Genomic DNA, 20,696 nt, shown 5'->3' on the forward strand with positions numbered 1-20,696 from the left:
ACCTTAAGTCTCCTAATATTTGGTGGAAGTTATAGAGTATTCACATTTTCTGTTTAATTTTGTCAGCTTTGTAATATACATTGTTCTTATCAAATTTGTCCTTTTTTTCATTAAAATGTCAAAGTCCTAAGCTTAAAATTGATCATAATATGCTTATATGTATCCTATATAATAAAAGGCTAATATGCAAATGACCGAATGGTAGAATGACTGGTCACTATGATGTGCACTGGCCACCAGGGGGCAGACACTCAACGCAGGAGCCGCCCCCTGGTGGTCAGTGTGCTCCCACAGGGGGAGCGCTGCTCAGCCAGAAGCTGGGCTCACCGCTGGCAAGCACAGCGGCAGTGGTGGGAGCCTCTCCCGCCTCCATGGAAATGCTAAGGATGTCTGACTGATGGCTTAGTAGGCCTAAGCCATCAGTCAGACATACCCCCAGGGCTCCCAGACTGCGAGAGGGCGCAGGCCAGGCTGAGGGAAGCCCCCAAGTGCATGAATTTTGTGCACCGGGCCTCTAGTCCTATCTAATAAAGAGGGAATATGCTAATTGACTGTCACGCCCTCACAATGATGGCAGTGCCCACAACCAATAAGGAGGGAATATGCTAATTGACTGTCCCACCCTCAAAGATGGCAGTGACCACAGCCATAAGATGGCGGCGCCCAGTCCCCTCAGCCCCGCTGGGGTGGCAGGCATGTGGCATGGCCGTGCCTGCCTCCAGGCGGGTCTGGCCACTCCACATGCCTGCCTCTGGAGTCCCCCAACCCCCTCAGCCCCCAAACTGCCCAGGGCCAGCCCGAGTCACAGGCAAGTCTCAGATGTCAGCTGTCCAGCCGACGCCTCAGGTGCAGGCAAGCCTCGGATGGCGGCTGCCCAGCTGATGCCCCGAGGTGCAGGCAAGCCTTGGATGGTGGCTTCCCAGCTGCCCAGGGCCACCCGAGGCTCAGGTAACCAGGGCCAGCTGAGGCTTGCGCTGCAGCAGTGGCAGCAGCAGAGGTATGATGGGGCGTCGCCTTCCCCTGATCGCCAGGTTGCCTCCCACCCCTGAGGGCTCCCAGACTGTGAGAGGGGGCAGGCTGGGCTGAGGGGACCCCCCCCCCCTCCAGTGCATGAATTTTCATGCACCGGGCCTCTAGTTTTATTATAATTTTTAAATTTTTAACTACAGTTGACATATACTGATAGTACTATATTAGTTTCAGGTGTACAATGTAATGATTAGACATTTATATACCTTACAAATGATCACCCCATAAGTATAGTATCCACCTGACACCATATATAGTTATTATAATACTAGAGGCCCAGTGCATGATTTAATCATGCACCTGGTGCACCAGCTGGCTGGCTGTCCGCTGGTGCACCAGGCCTTCCGAAAGCCTCTGGCGTGGCGGAGGCTTTCGAAAGGCCTTGTGCCAGAGCAGACAGACAGCCAGCTGCCCTGCTTTGGCTTTTGATCGCGGGGGAGCTGGCTGTCTATCCGCTGGTGCCCCAGGCCTTCCGAAAGCCTCCGGCGTGGCGGAGGCTTTCGAAAGGCCTTGTGCCGGAGCAGACAGCCAGCCAGCTGCCCCGCTTTGGCTTTTGATCGCGGGGGAGCTGGCTGTCTATCCGCTGGTGCACCAGGCCTTTCGAAAGCCTCCGGCACAGCCATGGCACAGACGCTGAGCTCAGCGTCCTGCTGGCCCAATCAGCTACCCTGGCCACCCTGAGTCCCGCCCCCTGCGCCTCCTGCTGGCCCAATCGTGGGCGTAGCGGAGTGATGGTAATTTACATATTACCATTTTATTATGTAGGACTAGAAGCCCGGTGCACAAAATTCATGCACTCAGGGGCAGGGGGTCATCCCTCAGCCCAGTCTGCAACCTCTTTCAGTCTGGGAGCCTTCGGGGGATATCCGACTGATGGCTCATATATAGTTGTCCTTAGCCCTGCTGTGGAGGCAGGAGAGGCTCCTGCCACCGCCATACGCTCGCCAGCCGTGAGCCTGGCTTCTGGCTGAGCGGAGCTCCCCTGAGGGAGTGCACTGACCACCAGGGGGCAGGTCCTGCATTAAGCATCTGCCCCTTGGTGGTCTGTGTGCATCATAGCGACCGGTCGTTCTGCCATTCGGTTGATTTGCATATTAGCCTTTTATTATGTAGGATTATTAACTATATTCCCATGCTGTACTTTGCATTCCTTTGACTGTTTTTGTAACAGGCAATTTGTACTTCTTAATCCCTTCACCAGCCCCCAGCCCCCTAGAACCCCTCCCACTTGGCAAACATCAAATTGTTCTCTGTATTTATGAGATTCTTTCTGTTTTATTTCATATATTTCGATTTTTAGATTCTGAACATATAAGTGAAACCATATGGTATTTATCTTTATCTGTCTGACTTACTTCACTTAGCATAATACCCTATAAGTCCATCCATAGTGTCACAAATGGTAAGATTTTATTCTTTTTTACAGTAGAGTAATATTCCACTGCATAAATGTACAACTTCTTTTTTTATTTAAAAATTTTTTTATTGATTTCAGAGAGGAAGGAAGAGAGATAGAAACATCAATGATGACAGAGAATCATTGATTGGCTGCCTCCTGCTCGCCCCCTACTGGGAGGATCGAGCCTGCAACCCGGCTATGTGCCCTTGGCTGGAATTGAACCCAGGACCCTTTAGTCCTCAGGCCGATGCTTCATCCACTGAGCCAAACCGGCTACAACTTCTTCTTTATCCAATTGTCTATCAGTGGACACTTAAGATGTTTTCTTATCTTTTTTTAAATTTTATTTTTTATTGTTGACATTATTATAAATGTCCTCTATTCCCCCTCCCCCTCACTTCCTCCCTCCACCTAACCCCTGCCCTACCTCAGGCCTTCACCACACTATTGTCTGTCTCCTTTGGCTATGCATATATGCATGTAAATTCTTTGTTTAATCCCTTCCCATCGCCCCACAAGCCTCCCCTCTGAGATCTGTCATGTTTTGGCTATTGTAAATAGTGCTGTAATAAACATTGGGGTGCATATATCTTTTCAAACTAATGTTTTGGATTTCTTTGGATAAATATCCAGAAGTGAGATTGCTGGGTCATGTGTTGTTCTATTTTTTACTTTCAATTTTTGGAATGGTCACACTACTTTGCATAGGGGCTGCACCAATTTACAATCCCACCTACAGTGCATGAGGATTTAATTTTCTCCACATTTTCACCAACTCTCGTTTGTTAATTTATTGATGATACCCTTTCTGAAAGGTGTGAGGTGTTTTAATTTGCATTTCTCTGATGATTAGTATGTTGAACATTATTTCACATGTCTATTGGTCATCTGATGTCGTCTTTGGAGAAATGTCTATTCATATCCTTTGCCCACTTTTTATTGGGATTTTTTTTGGTGTTAAATTGAACACCTTCCTTATATATTTTGGATATTAACCCCTCATTGGATGTCCCATTGGTGAATATCTTCTCCCTTTTCGTATTGTTGATGATTTCCTTTCCTGCATAGAAACTTTTTAGTTTGCTGTAATCCAGTTGGTTTATCTATCTTTTGTTTTCCTTAACTGAGGAGACACATCCAAATAAATATTACTTAAAGTGATGTCACAGGGTTTACTGCCTATGTTTTCTTCTAGGAGCTTTATGGTTTCGTTAAGTCTTTACTCCATTTTGAGTTTATTCTAGTATTGGTGTAAGAAGGTGGTCTAGTTTCATTTTTTGCATGTATCTGTCCAATTTTCCCAACACCATCTTTTTTGTTTTAAAAACAACATTAGTGAGATAAAAATCATCTACAAAAAACTGCATCCATTTAGAATGTGTTTTGGCAAATGTATATACCCATGGAACCACCACGAAAGCTTCCCCATGCCATTCTGTTGTCCATCACCGCCCCACCTCTAGTCTCTGACAACCACTGATCTATTTTTTGTCATTATATATTAGGTGTCATTTTCTAGAAATTCATATAAATGGAATCATCCAATAGGCACTACTTTGTGACTGACTCCTTTCACTCAGCATATTGATTTTGAGATTATTCAAGCCTATAATTCATTTTTTGCTTATCCACTCTATTTCCCATTCCTGTGTTCCTTCTTTAATCCTGTCTTTGGATTACTTAAATATGCCTTTCCCACTACTTTTATTTAAAAAAATTTTTAATGAATTTATTAGAGTGGTTAATAAAATTATATAAGTTTCGAGTTACAATTCTACAATACAGTATGTGTACATTATATTGTGTGTTCACCAACCTAAGTCAGTATCTTTCCACCACATTTATCCACACTTTACCCACATCTACCTCCCCCACTCTCCTTTCCCTCTGCTCATCATTACACTGTTGTCTGTGTCCACGAGGTATTATTATTATTTTTTATTACTTTTTCTTATTTATTTTAGTAATTGCTTTATTTTGTTTACAAAATTCTAACGTTGGCACTGTTGCAGATGTCCCCCATTTCCTCCCTCTTTGCCCACCTGCACCCATCCCCACACCCCCCTCCCTTGGCCTTCACCACACTGTTGTCCGTGTCCATGGTGTATGCTAACCCTTCACTTTCTTTTCTTTTTATAATACATTTTATTGATTTCAGAGAGGAAGGAAGAGGGAGAGAGAGATAGAAACATCAATGATGAGAGAGAATCATTGATCGGCTGCCTCCTGCTCACCCCCACACTGGGGATCGAGCACACAACCCAGGCATGTGCCCCTGACCGGAATTGAACCCGGGACCCTTCAGTCCGCAAGCCAATGCTCTGTCCACTGAGCCAAACCAACTAGGGCCCCTCACTTTCTTTATCCAGCGGCCCCGCTCTCCTCCCCTCTGGCACCTGCCATTCTGTCCTGTGTAGCCATGCTCTGGTTCCAATTTGTTCATCAGTTTATTTTGTTTATTAGATTCCACATATTAGTGAGATCATATGGTATTTGTCTATCTCTGACTGGCTTATTTCACTTAGCATGATACTCTCCAGGTCCCTCCATGTGGTCACAAAGGGTAAGAGTTCCTTCTATTTTTCAGCTGCATAGTATTGCAATGTGTAAATATACCACAGTTTCCCCACTCCACCCCGACTCCCCCTCAGATATCTCCTGCACATTCCCTACTGCGGATTGAGCCTGCAACCCAAGCATATGCCTGACCAGGAATCGGACTAGCAACTTCTCAGTGCATGGGATGATGCTCAACCAACTGAGCCACACTGGTCAGGGTTCCATCACAGCTTTTTTATCCACTCATCTGCTGATGGGCACTTGAGCTGTATCCAGATCATGGCTATTGTAAATAAAGATGCTATGAACATAGGAGTACATGTACTCGTTCTGATTGGTATTTTGGGATTTTTAGGATGTATTTCCAGAAGTGGAATCACTGGGTCAAAAGGCAGTTCCATTTTTAATGTTTTGAGGAAATTCCATACTCTTTCTGACAGTGGCTGCACCAGTCTGCATTCCCACCAATAGTGCACTAGGGTTCCTCTTTCTCCCCATCCTCACCAGCATGTGTTGTTAGTTGAGCTATTGATGGTAGCCATTCCAGCAGGTGTGAGGCGATACCTCATTGTATAGTTTTACTTTGCATCTCTCTGATGATTAGTGATGTTGAGCATTTTTTTTCATGTCCAGTGGCCTTTTATAAATTAGATTGTTTGTCTCCCTTACATTAAGTTATATAAATTCTTTATATATTTTGGAAATTAACCCCTTATCAAATGTACCATTGGTGAATATGTTCTCTCATATAGCGGGTTCTCTTTTCATTTTGTTAATGGTTTCTTTTGCTGTGCAGAAGCTTTTAATTTTGATATAGACCCATTTATCTTTCATGAATTTTCCTAGCCCTTGGAGACGTATCAGCAAACATATTGCTATGGGAAATGTCAGAGATTTTACTGCCTATGTTTTCTTCTGGGATTTTTATGGTTTTGCAACTTACATTTAAGTCTTTTATCCATTTTGAGTTTATTATTGTGTATGGTGTAAGTTGGTGGTCTAATTTCATTTTTCTGCATCTACCTGTCCAATTTTCCCAACACCATTTATTGAAGAGACTTTCTTTACTCCATTCTATGCTCTTGCCTCCTTTGTCAAATATTTATTGACTATATAAATGTGGGTTAATTTGTGGGGTCTCTGTTCCATTGATCTATATGCCTGTTCTTATGCCAGTACCATGCTGTTTTGATTACAATGGCTTTGTAGTATAGTTTGAGATCTGATATTATGATCCCTCCAACTTTGTTCTTTCTCAAGATTGTTGAGGCTTTTTGGGGTCCTTTTTTTTCCATATAAAATTTTGGAATTGGTTCTAGATCTGTGAAATATGCTGTTGGCATTTTAATAGGGATTGCATTGAATCTATAGATTGCTTTGGGTAGTATGGACATTTAATGATGTTAATTCTTTCTGTCTGCGAACATAGTATATGCTTCCATTTATTTGTATCTTTCTGAATTTCTTCAATGTCCTATTGTTTTCTGAGTATAGGTCTTTTACCTCCTTGGTTAAATTTATTCCTAGGCACCTTATTTTTTGTTGCAATAGTAAATGGTGTGCAAACCTGCTATGCAGGTAGTCTCGAGGTGTCTTGATGGGCTCGGTGGCACAATCAGTAATTCTTTGGGCTGGGTATCTATAGAGGTAAAGTTTTATCACCATGCATGAGACGCTGTGCAGGGGCATCCCCCCAAAACAGGGGTGATCCCAGCAGGGTCTGGCACCTGCTGGGATCCACTTTTGGGTGTGCTATTTGTGTGCCTAGTTGGGTTGAGCTCTGGTGTGGTCTGAGGCCCACCACTGCTGTGCTGGTCCTGGGTCCTTTTGGGTGGGTTTCAGATGCAGATGTTGTGTGTAACAGGCCTTGGTCTGCCTTTGTGTAGTTACCACTCTGTTCACTGTTGGTCTCTGTATCTACCAGACCTGTGTGTGCATGGGAGGGACCAATCTGTGTAAATGGGTCAGCTTCTTTTACCTTTGAGATCTGTGTTCAGACCAAGGCTCTCTGAAGTCCGTCTCCACCTGTCACCTCCTCCCCCTCCCCCTGAGGTTGCCTGGCCTTCAAAGGGAGTCTGTAGGATGAACCCCAGCTAGGCTAACTCAGGCTAGTGGGCCCCCTGCTAGGAGATGAGGCAGCCAGGCACTCAATAGGGGGAAGTTAGTCTCTGCTTCAAAGCCGAACGCCTCAGCCCCTACCAGAGGCTCCAACTCTAGTTCCTCCCGAGGGCTGCTGCAGGTTCAGGTTGAGTAGAGGCTGCAGTCTCCTCTTATGGAGCAGGTTCAGCTGCCCTGCACTCAGGGGGATAAATCAAAAGATGCCCAGGTTGAGGATATTGCCGGCCCAGCCACACGAGGGGGCTAAGCACTTCCTCCTGGTCCCAGACAATAGCCTCTGTGGGTCTCACACTTTAAATGTCCCACTCTGAGCTGCTCTCCTGTCCCCCACAGAACTGCATCCAGTGGGGCTATCCTGGCCTTCACAGAACTGAAGCAAAACAGTCTCTTGAGAATGGGGGATGCCTGCAGCCTCGAGGGTTGGGGCGTAGATGGTCTACCTCTCTTTCCCAGGGATGCCGGCAGAACTCACAGTGTAAGAAATAAGTCGAGCCCCCAAATTCAGGGGTCCTGGTAGAACACAAAGCACACTCGGGAGCCAGGCAGCAAGGCAAGGGTCTTTCCTCCTGTGCAGAAGGGTGCGCACACATGGTCTGGGAGCACACGCACACCGAGCAGGCAGTCTGCTCGGCTTTTTAATCCTGACCCACGTGACCTGTCTCTCACTCTTGATTGGAGCTCAGGTGCACAGTCTTTCCTGATTGGCTAATTCAAAGGGAGGAGTTGGCCTTTGCTGTTTCAAGATGGCGGCCTCCAGGGGAGCTGCAAGTCATGCGGCCAACATGGCGGCTGTCTAAACTGTTCTTTGACGGAAAAGATGGGTTGTTTATTCTCACAACAGGAGACACTTGGCCCTTTCCCCCAGCCACACAGGTTGGTCACTGATGGGCTCTGCACATGCCTTTCAAGAAAGTAGAGGATCCCTCAAAGCCGCTGCTGGGTGCAGCCCGCAGACTCCTCTTCCAGAAGGAATCAGGGCAGCGAAGCCCCTCCAGCATCAGTCCTGGAGCCAAGTTCTCAAGCTGGGCTGCTGACACGAGAGCTTCTCCCCTGGAAAGGCGCAGACCAAGGCTCCCAGGCAGACAGAGCCCCAGTTCCCTGTGCCCAGTGCTGTGCAGGCCTTTCCCATCTCTGCTGCTCTGGGTGTGGGACCCCTGTGTGGGGTTGAGACCTCACATCTCCAGAGGGAAGGAACGTTGCAGCCATGATATCCCTCCTGCTTCTCAGAGGCCACACATGCTGGGCGAGGGGTGGGGAGGTGGGGGGGAGGGTCCTCCCTTTCCACAACTGCAGTCCTCCTGTAAGTCTCCACGTGGCTCCTTCTGTGCTCCCTGGATACAATACTTCTGGTCAGCTGCACTTCACTTGGTTTTTCCAATTGATTGTGCTGTAGTTTTGCTGTGGATCTGTGCCCTGGCTGGGAGCAAGGGGACACAGTGAAGCATAGTAACCTCCATATTGGGTAAAAACTGCTGTTTAAAATTTAACCCTGCTATTCTGGCTTCTGTAAAATAGGGAAAATAAGACTACTCCCATTCCAGAGAGGCCATAAACTATGCCCCAGACAGAGTTGTCAGTGCTGGCGCCAGGCCAGGCCTTGAGATATGTTCTCACGGCCCAGTCCCAGCGCACAGGACTTTTTCTCCAAAGGTCCAGAAGTCTCATTCCAAATTTGGGAGACAAAGAGCTGAAAAATAAGGGAGACTTCCACCATATTGGGCCCAGAATTTGAGAGGCAAGATTTCCTCTGGGCCCGCTAGCGCTAGCGAAACAGGACTCCAAATAAATTTGGCTTATTGATTAAGGCATCTTCTGATTTACAATATAACAACAGCATCCAGCTAGTCTGTAGCCATCTTGCTTCTCACTTTTTTTCTTAGTCCCTTTACCTTTTTCACCCAACCCCATCCCCTCTGATAACTAGCAGTTTGTTCTCTGCACCTATGAGTCTGTTTCTTTGTAAAATATATTTTTTAAGTCCTCACCCAAGGACATGCTTAGAGTGAGGAAGGGAGAAAGATAGAGAAACATTGATATGAGAGAAACATTGACCCGTTGCCTCCCATATGCTCCCCAATTGGAGACTGTGAGAAATTCTCACCTGTCCAAGTTCAAATGAGGGCGGGTGTCTGCGGGCAGGCACACGCAAAGCAGCGATCACAGGCGATTTAACCTTATGGTTCCAGCGTCCCTCCTCTGGGTCCTCACTGGCTGAGTACTATGGAGTTAACAGTCTCTTCCCTGAGTCACCTCGGTCTTATTGTCTCCTATTGGGTTATTTTAAAAAATGGGCTGAGTCCTTTTCTAGTTGTCGCCACCTCCCTTTGTCTAGGCCAGTGATGGCGAACCTATGACACGCGTGTCAGCACTGACACACGTAGCCATTTCTGATGACACGCGGCCGCTGAGGCGGCCGCATGCCGAGGATGAAACATTTGCTGCTCCCGAGGATGAAACATTTGCGAAATAATGTTTTTTCCTCAAAGTGACACACTACCTGAGTTATGCTCAGTTTTTTGGCGAAGTTTGACACACCAAGCTCAAAAGGTTGCCCATCACTGAGCTAGGCGGATCTTCCTGGAAAATGTGCTCCTGGTCACATGCACAGTTCTTTGTTCTTTTACCCTCTCCCCCCTGTACCCTGGGGAAATTCAGTAACCGACTGGCCACGTGCTGTTTGTTTTCTAAAAGCTGACCATGCTGAAGATGGACCACAGAGGCCTGTCTCCTACAGAGATCAAGCCTGCAACCCAGGTATGTGCGGGGAATCGAACTGGCAACCCTTTGGTCCAACAGGACAACACCTACCCAACTGAGCCACTCCAGCCGGGCTCTATGAGTTTGCTTCTATTTTGTTAGTTTATTTCTTCCTTAGGTTCCACATATAAATGAAACCATATAGTATTTGTCTTTCTCTGATTGGCTTATTTCACTTAGCATAATACACTCCAGTTTTATCCATGCTGTTGCAAAATGTAAGATTTCCTTCTTTTTTACAGTGGAGTAGTATTCCATTAGGTGAATGTACCACAGCTTTTTAAAAAATATATACGTATACTTGCCGAAACCAGTTTGGCTCAGTGGATAGAGCGTCGGCCTGCAGACTGAAGGGTCCCAGGTTCGATTCCGGTCAAGGGCATGTACCTTGGTTGCGGGCACATCCCCAGTAGGGGGTGTGCAAGAGGCAGCTGATCGATGTTTCTCTCTCATTAATGTTTCTAACTCTCTATCCCTTTCTCTTCCTCTCTGTAAAAAATCAATAAAATATTAAAATATATATATATATATACTAGAGGCCCGGTGCACGAAATTTGTGTACTCCGGGGGTTGAGGGGAGAGTCCCTCAGCCTGGCCTGCGCCCTTTCCCAGTCTGGGAGCCCTCAGGGGACGTCCAACTGACAGCTTAGGGAGCTGGCCTAAGCTGCAGTTGGACATCCTTAGCGCTGCTGTGGAGGCGGGAGCGGCTCCCACCACCGCCGCTCCCACCTTGGCTTCGAGGTGCTCCCCCTGTAGGGGTGCACTGACTACCAGGGGGCAGCTCCTGCATTGAGCATCTGGCCCCTGGTGGTCAGTGTGCGTCATAGCAACTGATTGTTCTGCCATTTGGTTGATTTGCATATTACCCTTCTATTATATAGGATAGGGTTTTTATTGATTTCAGAGAGGTAGGGCGAGGGAGAGAGAGATAGAAACATCAATGATGAGAGAGAATCATTGATCAGCTGCCTCCTGCATGCCCCCTACTGGGGACTGAGCCCACAACCTGAGCATGTGCCTTTGACTGGAATTGAACTGGGAACTTTCAGTCTTCAGGTCAATGCTTTATCCACTGAGCCGAATCGGCTACAGCTGTACCACAGCTTTTTTATCCACTTCTCTACTGATGGGCACCTGGGCTGCTTCCAAATTTTGGCCATCGAAAATAACGTTTTATTGAGCATATGGATGCATATATCCTTTCGCTTCAGTGGGATCACTGGGTCATGACAGTTCCATTTTTAATTTTATGAGAAAACTCTATACTGCTTTCCACAGTGGTTGCACCAGTCTGTTAGGGGCAGAAATAGAATATTGGGGACCAGCGGCAATTATGAGAAATATTAACCATGCTCTATAAACTATGACGGTTCTGTTCTGATTAGAAAAAGCACATTCTAACCTCGCTGAGAGTTGTACGCCCTGGGACATGGGAGCTAACATCCTCCTTCTGAGAACTGCCTATCATTATGGAAAGAGTTACAACCTCATGGCTGAAACAATCTAGTTCAGGAGGCACCTGCTCTTTACAATCCCAGCCCCTATTGCCTGTAATCTTGTCCCGGGATGCCCAGAGGTGCCTATCCTCCTGCAACCCTCCTCCCCAAGCCCATATGATGATAATTCCGTGCCTACTTTCCCATGCCTGTAATTATTACTTTCCCACATAATCTTTGTCCTTCTACCCATATAAGCAGCTGGCTTATGGGGAGAGGCAGAGCAGATTTTTGTGGATAACCTGCTGCTCTCCCGTACTGCTGGCAGGACTGGAATAAACGCTCACATATGATTCAACCCTGTCTCTGCTTAATTGGCTGAAGTAGTGACAGGCAGTCTGGACCCCTTGGTTGTCCAGTTACAAGTCTGCATTTCCACTAGTCTGCATTCTTTCTTCTCCTTATGGTACCCATATGATTTGGATGTTGTTATGCTTGATGTTGTCCCAAGGGTCTCTTACACCATCCTCATTTCTCTAAATTAATTTTTTGCTACCTTGTCTTCCAAATTGCTGATTCAGTCTTTAGCTTCATCCACCTTACTGTTTATTCCTTCATGTGTATTCTTTATTTCAGATACTGTGTTCTTCATTTCTGACTGGTTCTTTTTGGGGTCCTTTTATGTCCTCTTCATGCTGTTGAAGTTCTTACTAAGCTCCTTAGCACTGGTTCTGTCTGTTCTGGGGCCTTTTGGGAGGGACTCTGGTGCTGGTCAATGTCTGGCACTCCCTCTAACAGGCCCTGAGCAACCTGTTTAAAAACTACCAGGGGAACCTTTGCAGCTGAGATATCTCCCTGGGATCTCAGCCACCAGCCATGGGAGCAAGGCCAGCCCTTTCACACCTCCACCCTTCCTACCACTCCTGACGTGGCTTCCTCTGTAGATCCTTGGTTATAAGACTTCTGTTCAGCTAGTCTTTGGTTGGTTATTCAGTTGATTGTTCCACAGTGGAACCTCGGTTCTTGAACTTAATTCATTCCAGACAGCTGTTTAAGAAGCGATTTGTTAAAAAACCGAATCATTTTTCCCCATTAGAATTATGTAAATTTGCATTAATTCATTCCAGACCCCCAAATGGCTCTGTTTTAACCTTTCTTGTATACAGTGCATGTCTAATGTACTGTTTAATCTATAAACACTTTAAAAAACACACATAAAATTGAAATGAAAATTTTACAAAAAGGAAATGAAATGTACAATAAAAAATGAAAATTTATGTACACACTAGAACTTGCCTTTAATGTTGAGAGCTATTGATGACTGAACATGGAGAAGTGGGATGGAGGGATGGAGGGATGTCATTGTTCGGAAGAGGAGTCCCCTTCCACAAAAACACATCTGAGTCTGTCTCGGATTTCTCCCTGACCTTGGCAGAGCAGGGCCCCTAGTAGTCAGGTGGGTGGGGCCTCTGGAGCCCAGAAGTTGGGAGGGTGTTTCTATTGGATCTCCCATGAAAGGGAGGCACCAGTCAGGTTCATGGGAAATTGGAGGGCATGACCTAGTCCCACAGCTAGTCACTGACACCCCCTGAGTCTGCCCAGACTGCTATGTCCCAGCTGATGCCACTGACTCCTCAGCAGGGTTAATATTTGCTCTGTGGGGAGCAGGATTCCAGAGGGTGGGTTAACTCCTTTTCCCCAGGCCGATACTGCTCAGAGAGGACCGCCCTGCCCCAGAAAGATGGCTGCCGTGGTATTGGAGGATGACTCAGTACAGGGATCCTGGTGGCTGTTCCCCCACATGTTCCCCAAAGCCACAGCCCCAGATTCTCCTCGGGTGACAGACATGAGTCACCTGAGCCCAGGGTGAGTGGCTGCAAACAAAATTTTGTGAGTTGGCCCTTTAAGAGGGCGCCCTTGTCTCAAATGGGCTGCACCTCTCCTTGGCATACAGTAACCCTGCCACCTTTCACAGCTGGATGCTATAGGGGCACCTGTTCCCAGCTCTGGTCCTCTGGGCTGGGTAGCCTGGCTTGGTGTTTAGCCTTCCTGCCTCTCAGGGGAACCTCTCGCTGCTGAGATATCCCTCCATAACCTCAGCCACTGCCTGTGGGAGCAGGGCCAGCCCCTGTCACATCTCCACCCTTCCTACCGTCCTCGAGGTGGCTTCGTCCGTCAGTCCTTGTTTAAACGTCTCCTTCTCAGCCCAGCCAGTGATTGAGTGTCAACCTATGAACCAGGAGGTCATGGTTCGATTCCGGGTCAGGGCACATACCTGGGTTACAGGCTCAATCCCCAGTGTGGCGCGGACAGGAGGCAGCCAATCAATGACTCTCTCTCATCATTGATGTTTCTATCTCTTCTTCTCTCTTCCTCTCTGAAATCAATAAAGATATATTTAAAAATATAAGTAAGTCTCCTCTTCAGATAGTCTTTAGTTAGTAATTCAGGGTGATTGTTCCCCAATTTAGTTGTATTTCCAATTTGGTTCTGGGAGGAGCTGAGAGCCAGATCCACGACTCCACCACATCTTTAAAGCGCCAGTGTCTGTTATTTCTGCACGGTGGATTTTACCAAAGTTCTTGTCATATATATCAATTTTGAGGCAAGTTACTTATATTCTTTAAGTTTTGTTTTCTTCATATGGAAAAATCGTCTTAAAATCTAAAAATACTACAACTTTAGATTATGGTTGTGAAAAGAACATTTAAAAATCAATGTCTATTTATTAGAACTATGCCTTATTTATTGAATCACAACTACAAAGGAATGAATGTATCATATTCTCTGCTTATGTGCTCCAGGAGCAATTGGATCACAGGTCAGTGTCTACATTCCGCATTTTTAAAAAACATATATTTAATTGATTTTTTACAGAGAGGAAGGGAGAGGGAGAGAGAGTTAGAAACACTGATGAGAGAGAAGCATCAATCAGCTGCCTCCTGCACCCCCACCCTCCCACTGGAGATGTGCCCGAAACCAAGGTACATGCCCTTGACCGGAATCAAACCTGGGACCCTTGAGTCTGCAGGCCAAGGCTCTATCCACTGAGCCAAACCGGTTAGGGCTACATTCCTCATTTTTCTTTTTTGCAATGGTCTGTTTAAGCAGTCATTTAGGCTGGCCTCTTCCATGCCTGTGACCACAGGTAAACTTTAATAAACCTTTCGCCACGCATATTGTGGGCCATTTGTGTCCATATATTAACCCTGATGGCACCCTTTCTGCCTCTAAGCCAAACCAGGTGCTATAACTAAGACCAGATTCTCACACTTGGGGGAGTGTGTTGCTTTTAACCGTTCCTGATACCAACTGTTGAGGTCAAACACAATTACTGAATTGAACTTCAGGGCAGCCACTGTTGTGTGCTAAGGCCTTACAAATCACAGTAGGGCTACCATGTTTACAAAACAACCAACAGCAAGTGAAACAGCATTCAGAAACAACATGGTGCTCACTGGTGTATTCTCTCGTGGCCTTGAGGAAAGAAGGTTTTCTTTGTCATTTTACGGGATATTGTCAGAGAGATAATAAGGTTACATTAACATATCCACTTTAATATTCTTATGCTCTTAAATCTTTAGATATTTTCATGTTTTTTAAATAAAATAGAATACATGTGTGGTAGGCAGAATAAAAGCCCCAAAAGATATGCATTTGAATCCTCTTTTAAAAAGCTATGACAAAGGGGACATTGAAGATGTGATCCCTTTAAGGGTACCAAGGTGGGTAGAGTATCCTGGGTTACCCCGGTGAGCACCGGTAAACACAAAGGTCCTTACCAGGTGGAAGGCAGATGCGGAAGAGACGGTGCCATGGTGGTGCGGTGGGAGAAGACTCTGAACTGCCATTGCTGGTCTTGGGTCGCTAGCACAGAGAGGCAGGATCCGAGGAATGAGTGCAACCTCTAGAAGCTGGAAAAGACAAAGAAACAGAGTCTCCCCTTTTCAGTCGAGGAAGGAAGAACCTCATTGCCCAAGACCAGAGGGAGCACTTCACCTGACAAGAGGGACTTGCTGGAGGCTGGCATTCAGCTTAATTGCAGTCCTCAGACCTTCTCCCAGTTGTTCTCATTCCGATTCTAAGGGTCGTGTTTTCCCCCAATCAGTGCCCTAACTTCAAATAAGAAGTCTACTCAGAAGGTTAATTCAACTGACCTTTAGCTTCATAATGGCCTATTCCATGTTTTTAATCTTTAATGTTTTAACTATGCTTGTTTCTAAACATTTTAACATCTTCAGCACCAACAGTGGGACCACTGGTCCTTGATTTTCTGATGCCTGTCACACTGACACTGGTCCTCCAAACTGCTGTCTCTAATGCTACAACTGAATCATATGTCTAGGCTACATAATGTCCTCAGTTTATGATTAGAAAACACTGTTAAAGTCAAAACATATTTGTTAATTAAATTATTGCATTTATGAAGATATGTGGTTTTATGGATATATGTAGCATTTTATACTTGAAAGCACTGCATTGAGCATGACTTTTTATTTGTGCAGAATGATTAGTTATTAGAAATTATTAACATACTAGAGACTCGATGCACGAAATTTATGCAAGAGTAGGCCTTCCTTCCCCCGGCTGCCGATACCGGCTTCCCTCTGGCACCTGGGCCCCGGGCTTCCCTCGCAGCCCTGGCTTCGTCCGGAAGGTCGTCCAGAAGAGTCCCAGGTTCAATTCCAGTCAAGGGCATATACCACAGTTGCAGGCTCCTCCCTGACCCTGGTCAGGGCTCATGCAGGAGGCAACCAATCGATGTGCTTCTCTCACATTGATATCTCTCTCTGTCTTTCCCTCTCTCTTCCATTCTCTCCAAAAAGCATTGGAAAAATATCCTCAGGTGAGGATTAAAAATATATATATGTAATGGTAGAAAAGAAAAAAAAAAGAGGAAAAAGAAAAAAATATATTAGCAGTGGATATCAGATTAACATATGTATAAATTGCTTCAGTATTCATATATGTAATCAACCTTAGTCTGTATACTTGTATTTAATCTGAAGAAATTACTCTTATTTCAGTACCTATCTCTATAATGATTATTCATTTTAAAAAATATGATTTTCCTGTGATACTTTTATAGAAGTTATAGCTTAAATTTATAACTATAATCATTCTTCCTTCATACTTGCCATACTCTGTTTTCATACCATGTTTGTGGGCAAAATTGTGTTACCCAATTCCAAATCCCACTGTTCTTCAGCAGCTTTGGTGTGTACCATTTACACAGAAACATAGCATGGATGCTGCTTCAGAGCACATGTTCTTCCGTGATCTTGTCCTGGAGCCTTGAAAAGCTCTGTAATGATAAGGCTCAACGTCAGGTGGGCCTCTTTACAGTTAACCATTGCATTCTACCCTTTTAACCGCCCCCAACCCCAAACTGTGATGGCCCAAAATTCTTAGGTTGGTTTCTTTTTATTTTTTATCCTCTAGGTAATGAAGTTTTACCCACCTCTAATCAGGTAATAAAAACATTACCTTTGTCTGAAAAATGTCAAAATCCAGATGCCTTTATATAAGCATGGCTGTAGATCTTCCTTTACTTGAAATTTCTAAATGCATTGATCATGTCTTTCAAATTTTAAATAATATTCTTGATAATTTTAATGCAGAAACAAAAATAAATTTAAAAATTTTTAAATGCTTTGATTTAGATGATTGGAAGTTATTGTTGTTATAATTCTTTCGAAGCCTTATTTTAATTTTCAAAACTAATATAACAAAAATAAGTTAATCAAATAAATACACATATATAATCTGACCACCATAAAACATCCATTCTTTTTAACTATCCATTTGTTTCCAATCTTTCTGTCCATGAATTAACATTCATATTTACGAACATGGTGGATAGCAACAGGCTCATAAAAAAGTTTATTCCTTTTAATTCTACATCGCAAGCATTTTATGAACTTTATTATGTGGTATCTTAATTTTTACATTTTTATTTCATAGTCTATGCAATTGAAAGTTTATTTAAAAATCTAAATTTTATTAATTGTATTTTATCTTACAAATATTTATAGTTATGTAACTTGACCGATTACCTGCTGAGTGTTGATGGTTGCATACATTCTATCTCAACACGTGAGACCTAAAGGATGCCACTGCTTTTCTGTGTGTCTTCCGAGGGATAGCAGTGTGCTTCCTTTCTCTTTTACTGTATGAGGCGAAGTGAAAGCAGAGTGAGTAGAACTCAGAGCACAACACGCATTGCTCAATGAGGTCTCTAAGACATCAGGGCCTGCAGCACGGGCTTGGGACACCTGAAGTGCAAGATCTTCAGAGAAGAAAGGAGGAGGGGTTGAGGGACTGAGTTCAAATCTGATGGACGGCTGGATCCTTGATTTCTTTCTTCGTTGTGCTTGGCAGGACAATGAGGATGGCAGTGGTTCCGAAGACGTGTGCTACACAGTCATTGTTCCCCGCCCTCACCACAAGCCCTCCGTGAGTTCCAATGACAACGGCTACGAGAACATTGACTCCACCACACAGAGAGTGAAAGCGTTTAAAGAAGGATCCGAAACAGAATACGCCCTCCTCAGGATGGCGTGCATCACCAGGCCCTCGCCCCGCACCCCGGAGCACGACTATGAACTTGTGCTTCCCCACTAGACACTTAGTGCCTCTTCGTCTTCCAGTAACTAAGACGGCACCGAGTGAGCCCTCTGGGGAAGCCTGCCTCTCAGCAGTTCACAAAACATTCATTTCTGTCCAGCGTTTAGAAATGATGTCCTTTTCATATATTGCCTTGGGAAACTCTTAAACATGGTATCTCTGTGGTTTGTATGAAGCCGTATACATTGGCATAATGATATAAAGTATTCTACATCTTTTTGTTTGTAAGGTTTGAAGATATGGAGATGGTGGGGAAACCTCCCTAGGACAATAAACATCCACAAATATATGACCTAAAACATTCAATTCCAACCATGCTCTCCAAATTTCAAATGCCGATATTTTCATTTCTAATTATGCATTTTATTTTTTCATGTATAAACTACTCAATAAACTTTTAAAATGTAAGACTAGTGATGAGACCTTTTAATAACCTGATACTTACTTCAATTTTGTCTTTTCTATGTGTTTTAAATTTTACTTGTGATAGTGTTTTAAGAATCAAGGTATTAATATTGGATTTTCTGAGAGGAGAAGCTGAGTATGCCATTAATTATAAAAGAAGAAATGCAGCAGGCATAGTTGCCCATTGTCTTTCTTTCCAATAGTAAATAGGATGATTTTGTTCAAATATTAGCAAAAAACAAAGTAAACCTGTGCCGATAGCTCTATTCACAACATACTACGTGATTACCTATGATTAGTAGCTTCTACTAACGAAGAATGAGTGGGCTCTGATTTTAAATTTTAGGTACACTGATAAATAATCCATCCATTTTTATTTTCATTCCCAAGGAATTTTTAAATGACATGCCAACATCCTAATAACGACACAAAGGCTATAATTGACAAAGCCCTGCCATCCTTGTGGATAACTATCCTCCATTTTTTTCCAAGCTAATGAAATATTTTATTGTGAATAATAAAAGTGATATTAAAAAAACATTTCCAGCTCCAGACATCTGCAGGAGTATGTGAGGAAAAATTCCACTGGAGTATAATAAGCGGAACTCAATCCATAAAACCATAATCCAATCCACTCCCTATAGTAAATACTAACATTCACCATAGGCTTGAAATCCCTGTAGCAGCAGTGATTGTATTTTTAAAAATATTATAAACATGCGTATGATGCATAGGAAGATGGAAAAAAAATTATATTGTAACTGCATACCTTATCTACTCCCAGCTTATCTAATTTACAACCAGATAAGAACCACAATTTTTAAAGAAAGTATTTAAAAATAATATATGACTCACTGGTAAGTGATTTTCTACTCAAATAAATAAGAAAATTTTCATCTTAATGTCACATTGAATTTCAGTACTTTTCAATCCAAGAAAAAAAAAATCAACTGAGACATGGTCATGAGTTTAAGATTATATATATACTAGAGGCCTGATGCATGAAATTCATGTAAGAGTAGGCCTTCCTTCCCCCGGCTGCCAGCACTGGCTTCCCTCTGGCACCCGGGACCAGGGCTTCCCTCGCAGCCCGGGCTTCATCTGGAAGGTCGTCCGGAAGGATGTCCAGTCTAATTAGCATATTACGCTTTTATTATTATAGATTACAGTTTGCCTTGTTGTAATACACGCGAGCCGCGGTTTGCCACTCTGTTGACTAATGAGTTTGCTGACCACTGAGTTAGTTTATACTTTGGATGTTATGGAAGTAGTATGCATCTAACATGCCTTGTATTAGTAAGTAAAAAACCTGTATGAAGGACTAGGGCAGTGGTCGGCAAACTCATTAGTCAACACAGCGGCAAACTGCGGCTCGTGAGCCACATGTGCCGCAGTTTGCCGACCACTGCACTAGAGGCATGGTGCATGGATTCATGCCCTAGTGAGGTCCCTCAGCCAGGCCTGCGCCCTCTCACAATCCAGGACCGGCCAAAACCAACATCCCCCGAGGGAGGTAGTAGTGCACGAAGAGACAGGTGGCTGGGGAAGAGCCAGCACTGCTCCGCTCATCCTGGCCCCACTGAACCTGCAGCCACTGTTGCTTGGTAAGCTTGCTGAGCAGCGCACCCACTGTGGGAGCACACTGACCACCAGGGGCCAGGTCCTGCATTGAGCATCTGCCCCATGGTGGTCAGTGTGCATCATAGTGACCAGTCGACTGGTTGTTTGGTTGTTTGGTCGTTCAGTCACTTGGTTGCTTGGTCATTTGGTTGCTCTGGCTTTTATATATATAGACTAGAGGCCTGGTGCATGAAATTTGTGCACGGGGGGGGCCCTCAGCCCAGTCTGCACCCTCTCCAATCCAGGACATCCCTCTCACAATCCTGGACCACTGGCTCCTAATTGCTCACCTGCCTGCCTGCCTGGTTGCCTCTAACTCCCCCCCCCCCATGCAGGCCTGATCACCCCTCACTGCCTCTGTGTGCCAGCCTCGTCGCCCCTAACTGTCCCCCGCTGATGGCCAGGTTGCCCCCAACTGGCCCTCCCTGCCGGCCTGGTTGCTCCTAACTGCCCCTCCCACCGGACTGGTCACCCCTTACTGACCCCCTCTGCTGGCCTGGTCACCCCCAACTGCACCCCCCCCCCCCCCCCCAGCCAGCATGGTCGCCCTCCACTACCGGCCTGGTCGCCTCTTACTGCCCCTTCACTGCCGGCCTGGTCACCCCTAACTGCCCCCCTCTGTTGGCCTGGTTGCCCCTAACTGCACCCCCCGCCAGCCTGGTTGCCACCAACTGCTCCCCCTGCCGGCCTGGTTACCCCTCATGGTCCCCCTGCGGGCCTGGTTGCCCCACGCAGCCTGCTTGTTC

At 45.1% G+C, this 20,696-nt stretch overlaps 1 protein-coding gene across 2 annotated transcripts in view; it reads left to right on the plus strand.

Moving 5' to 3' along the window:
• Positions 1–18,257, plus strand: part of GCSAML (germinal center associated signaling and motility like) — a gene marked incomplete at its 5' end in the record, with an annotated part of 41,055 nt that extends 22,798 nt beyond the window's left edge. The window contains 3 exons of one of the 2 annotated variants that reach the window (XM_079773133.1): positions 9,797–9,859; positions 16,741–16,769; positions 17,680–18,257. In XM_079773133.1, coding sequence (XP_079629259.1) covers positions 9,797–9,859; positions 16,741–16,769; positions 17,680–17,922 — 335 coding nt within the window. In that variant the 3' untranslated portion in view covers positions 17,923–18,257. The remainder of the gene's footprint in view (positions 1–9,796; positions 9,860–16,740; positions 16,770–17,679) is intronic. The other variant, XM_079773134.1, reaches the window with a different exon arrangement.
• Positions 18,258–20,696: the final 2,439 nt, after the last annotated feature.

This window comes from Cnephaeus nilssonii (genome assembly GCF_951640355.1).
Source record: "Cnephaeus nilssonii genome assembly, chromosome: 5".
In the NCBI taxonomy this organism is placed as follows: Eukaryota; Metazoa; Chordata; class Mammalia; order Chiroptera; family Vespertilionidae; genus Cnephaeus; species Cnephaeus nilssonii.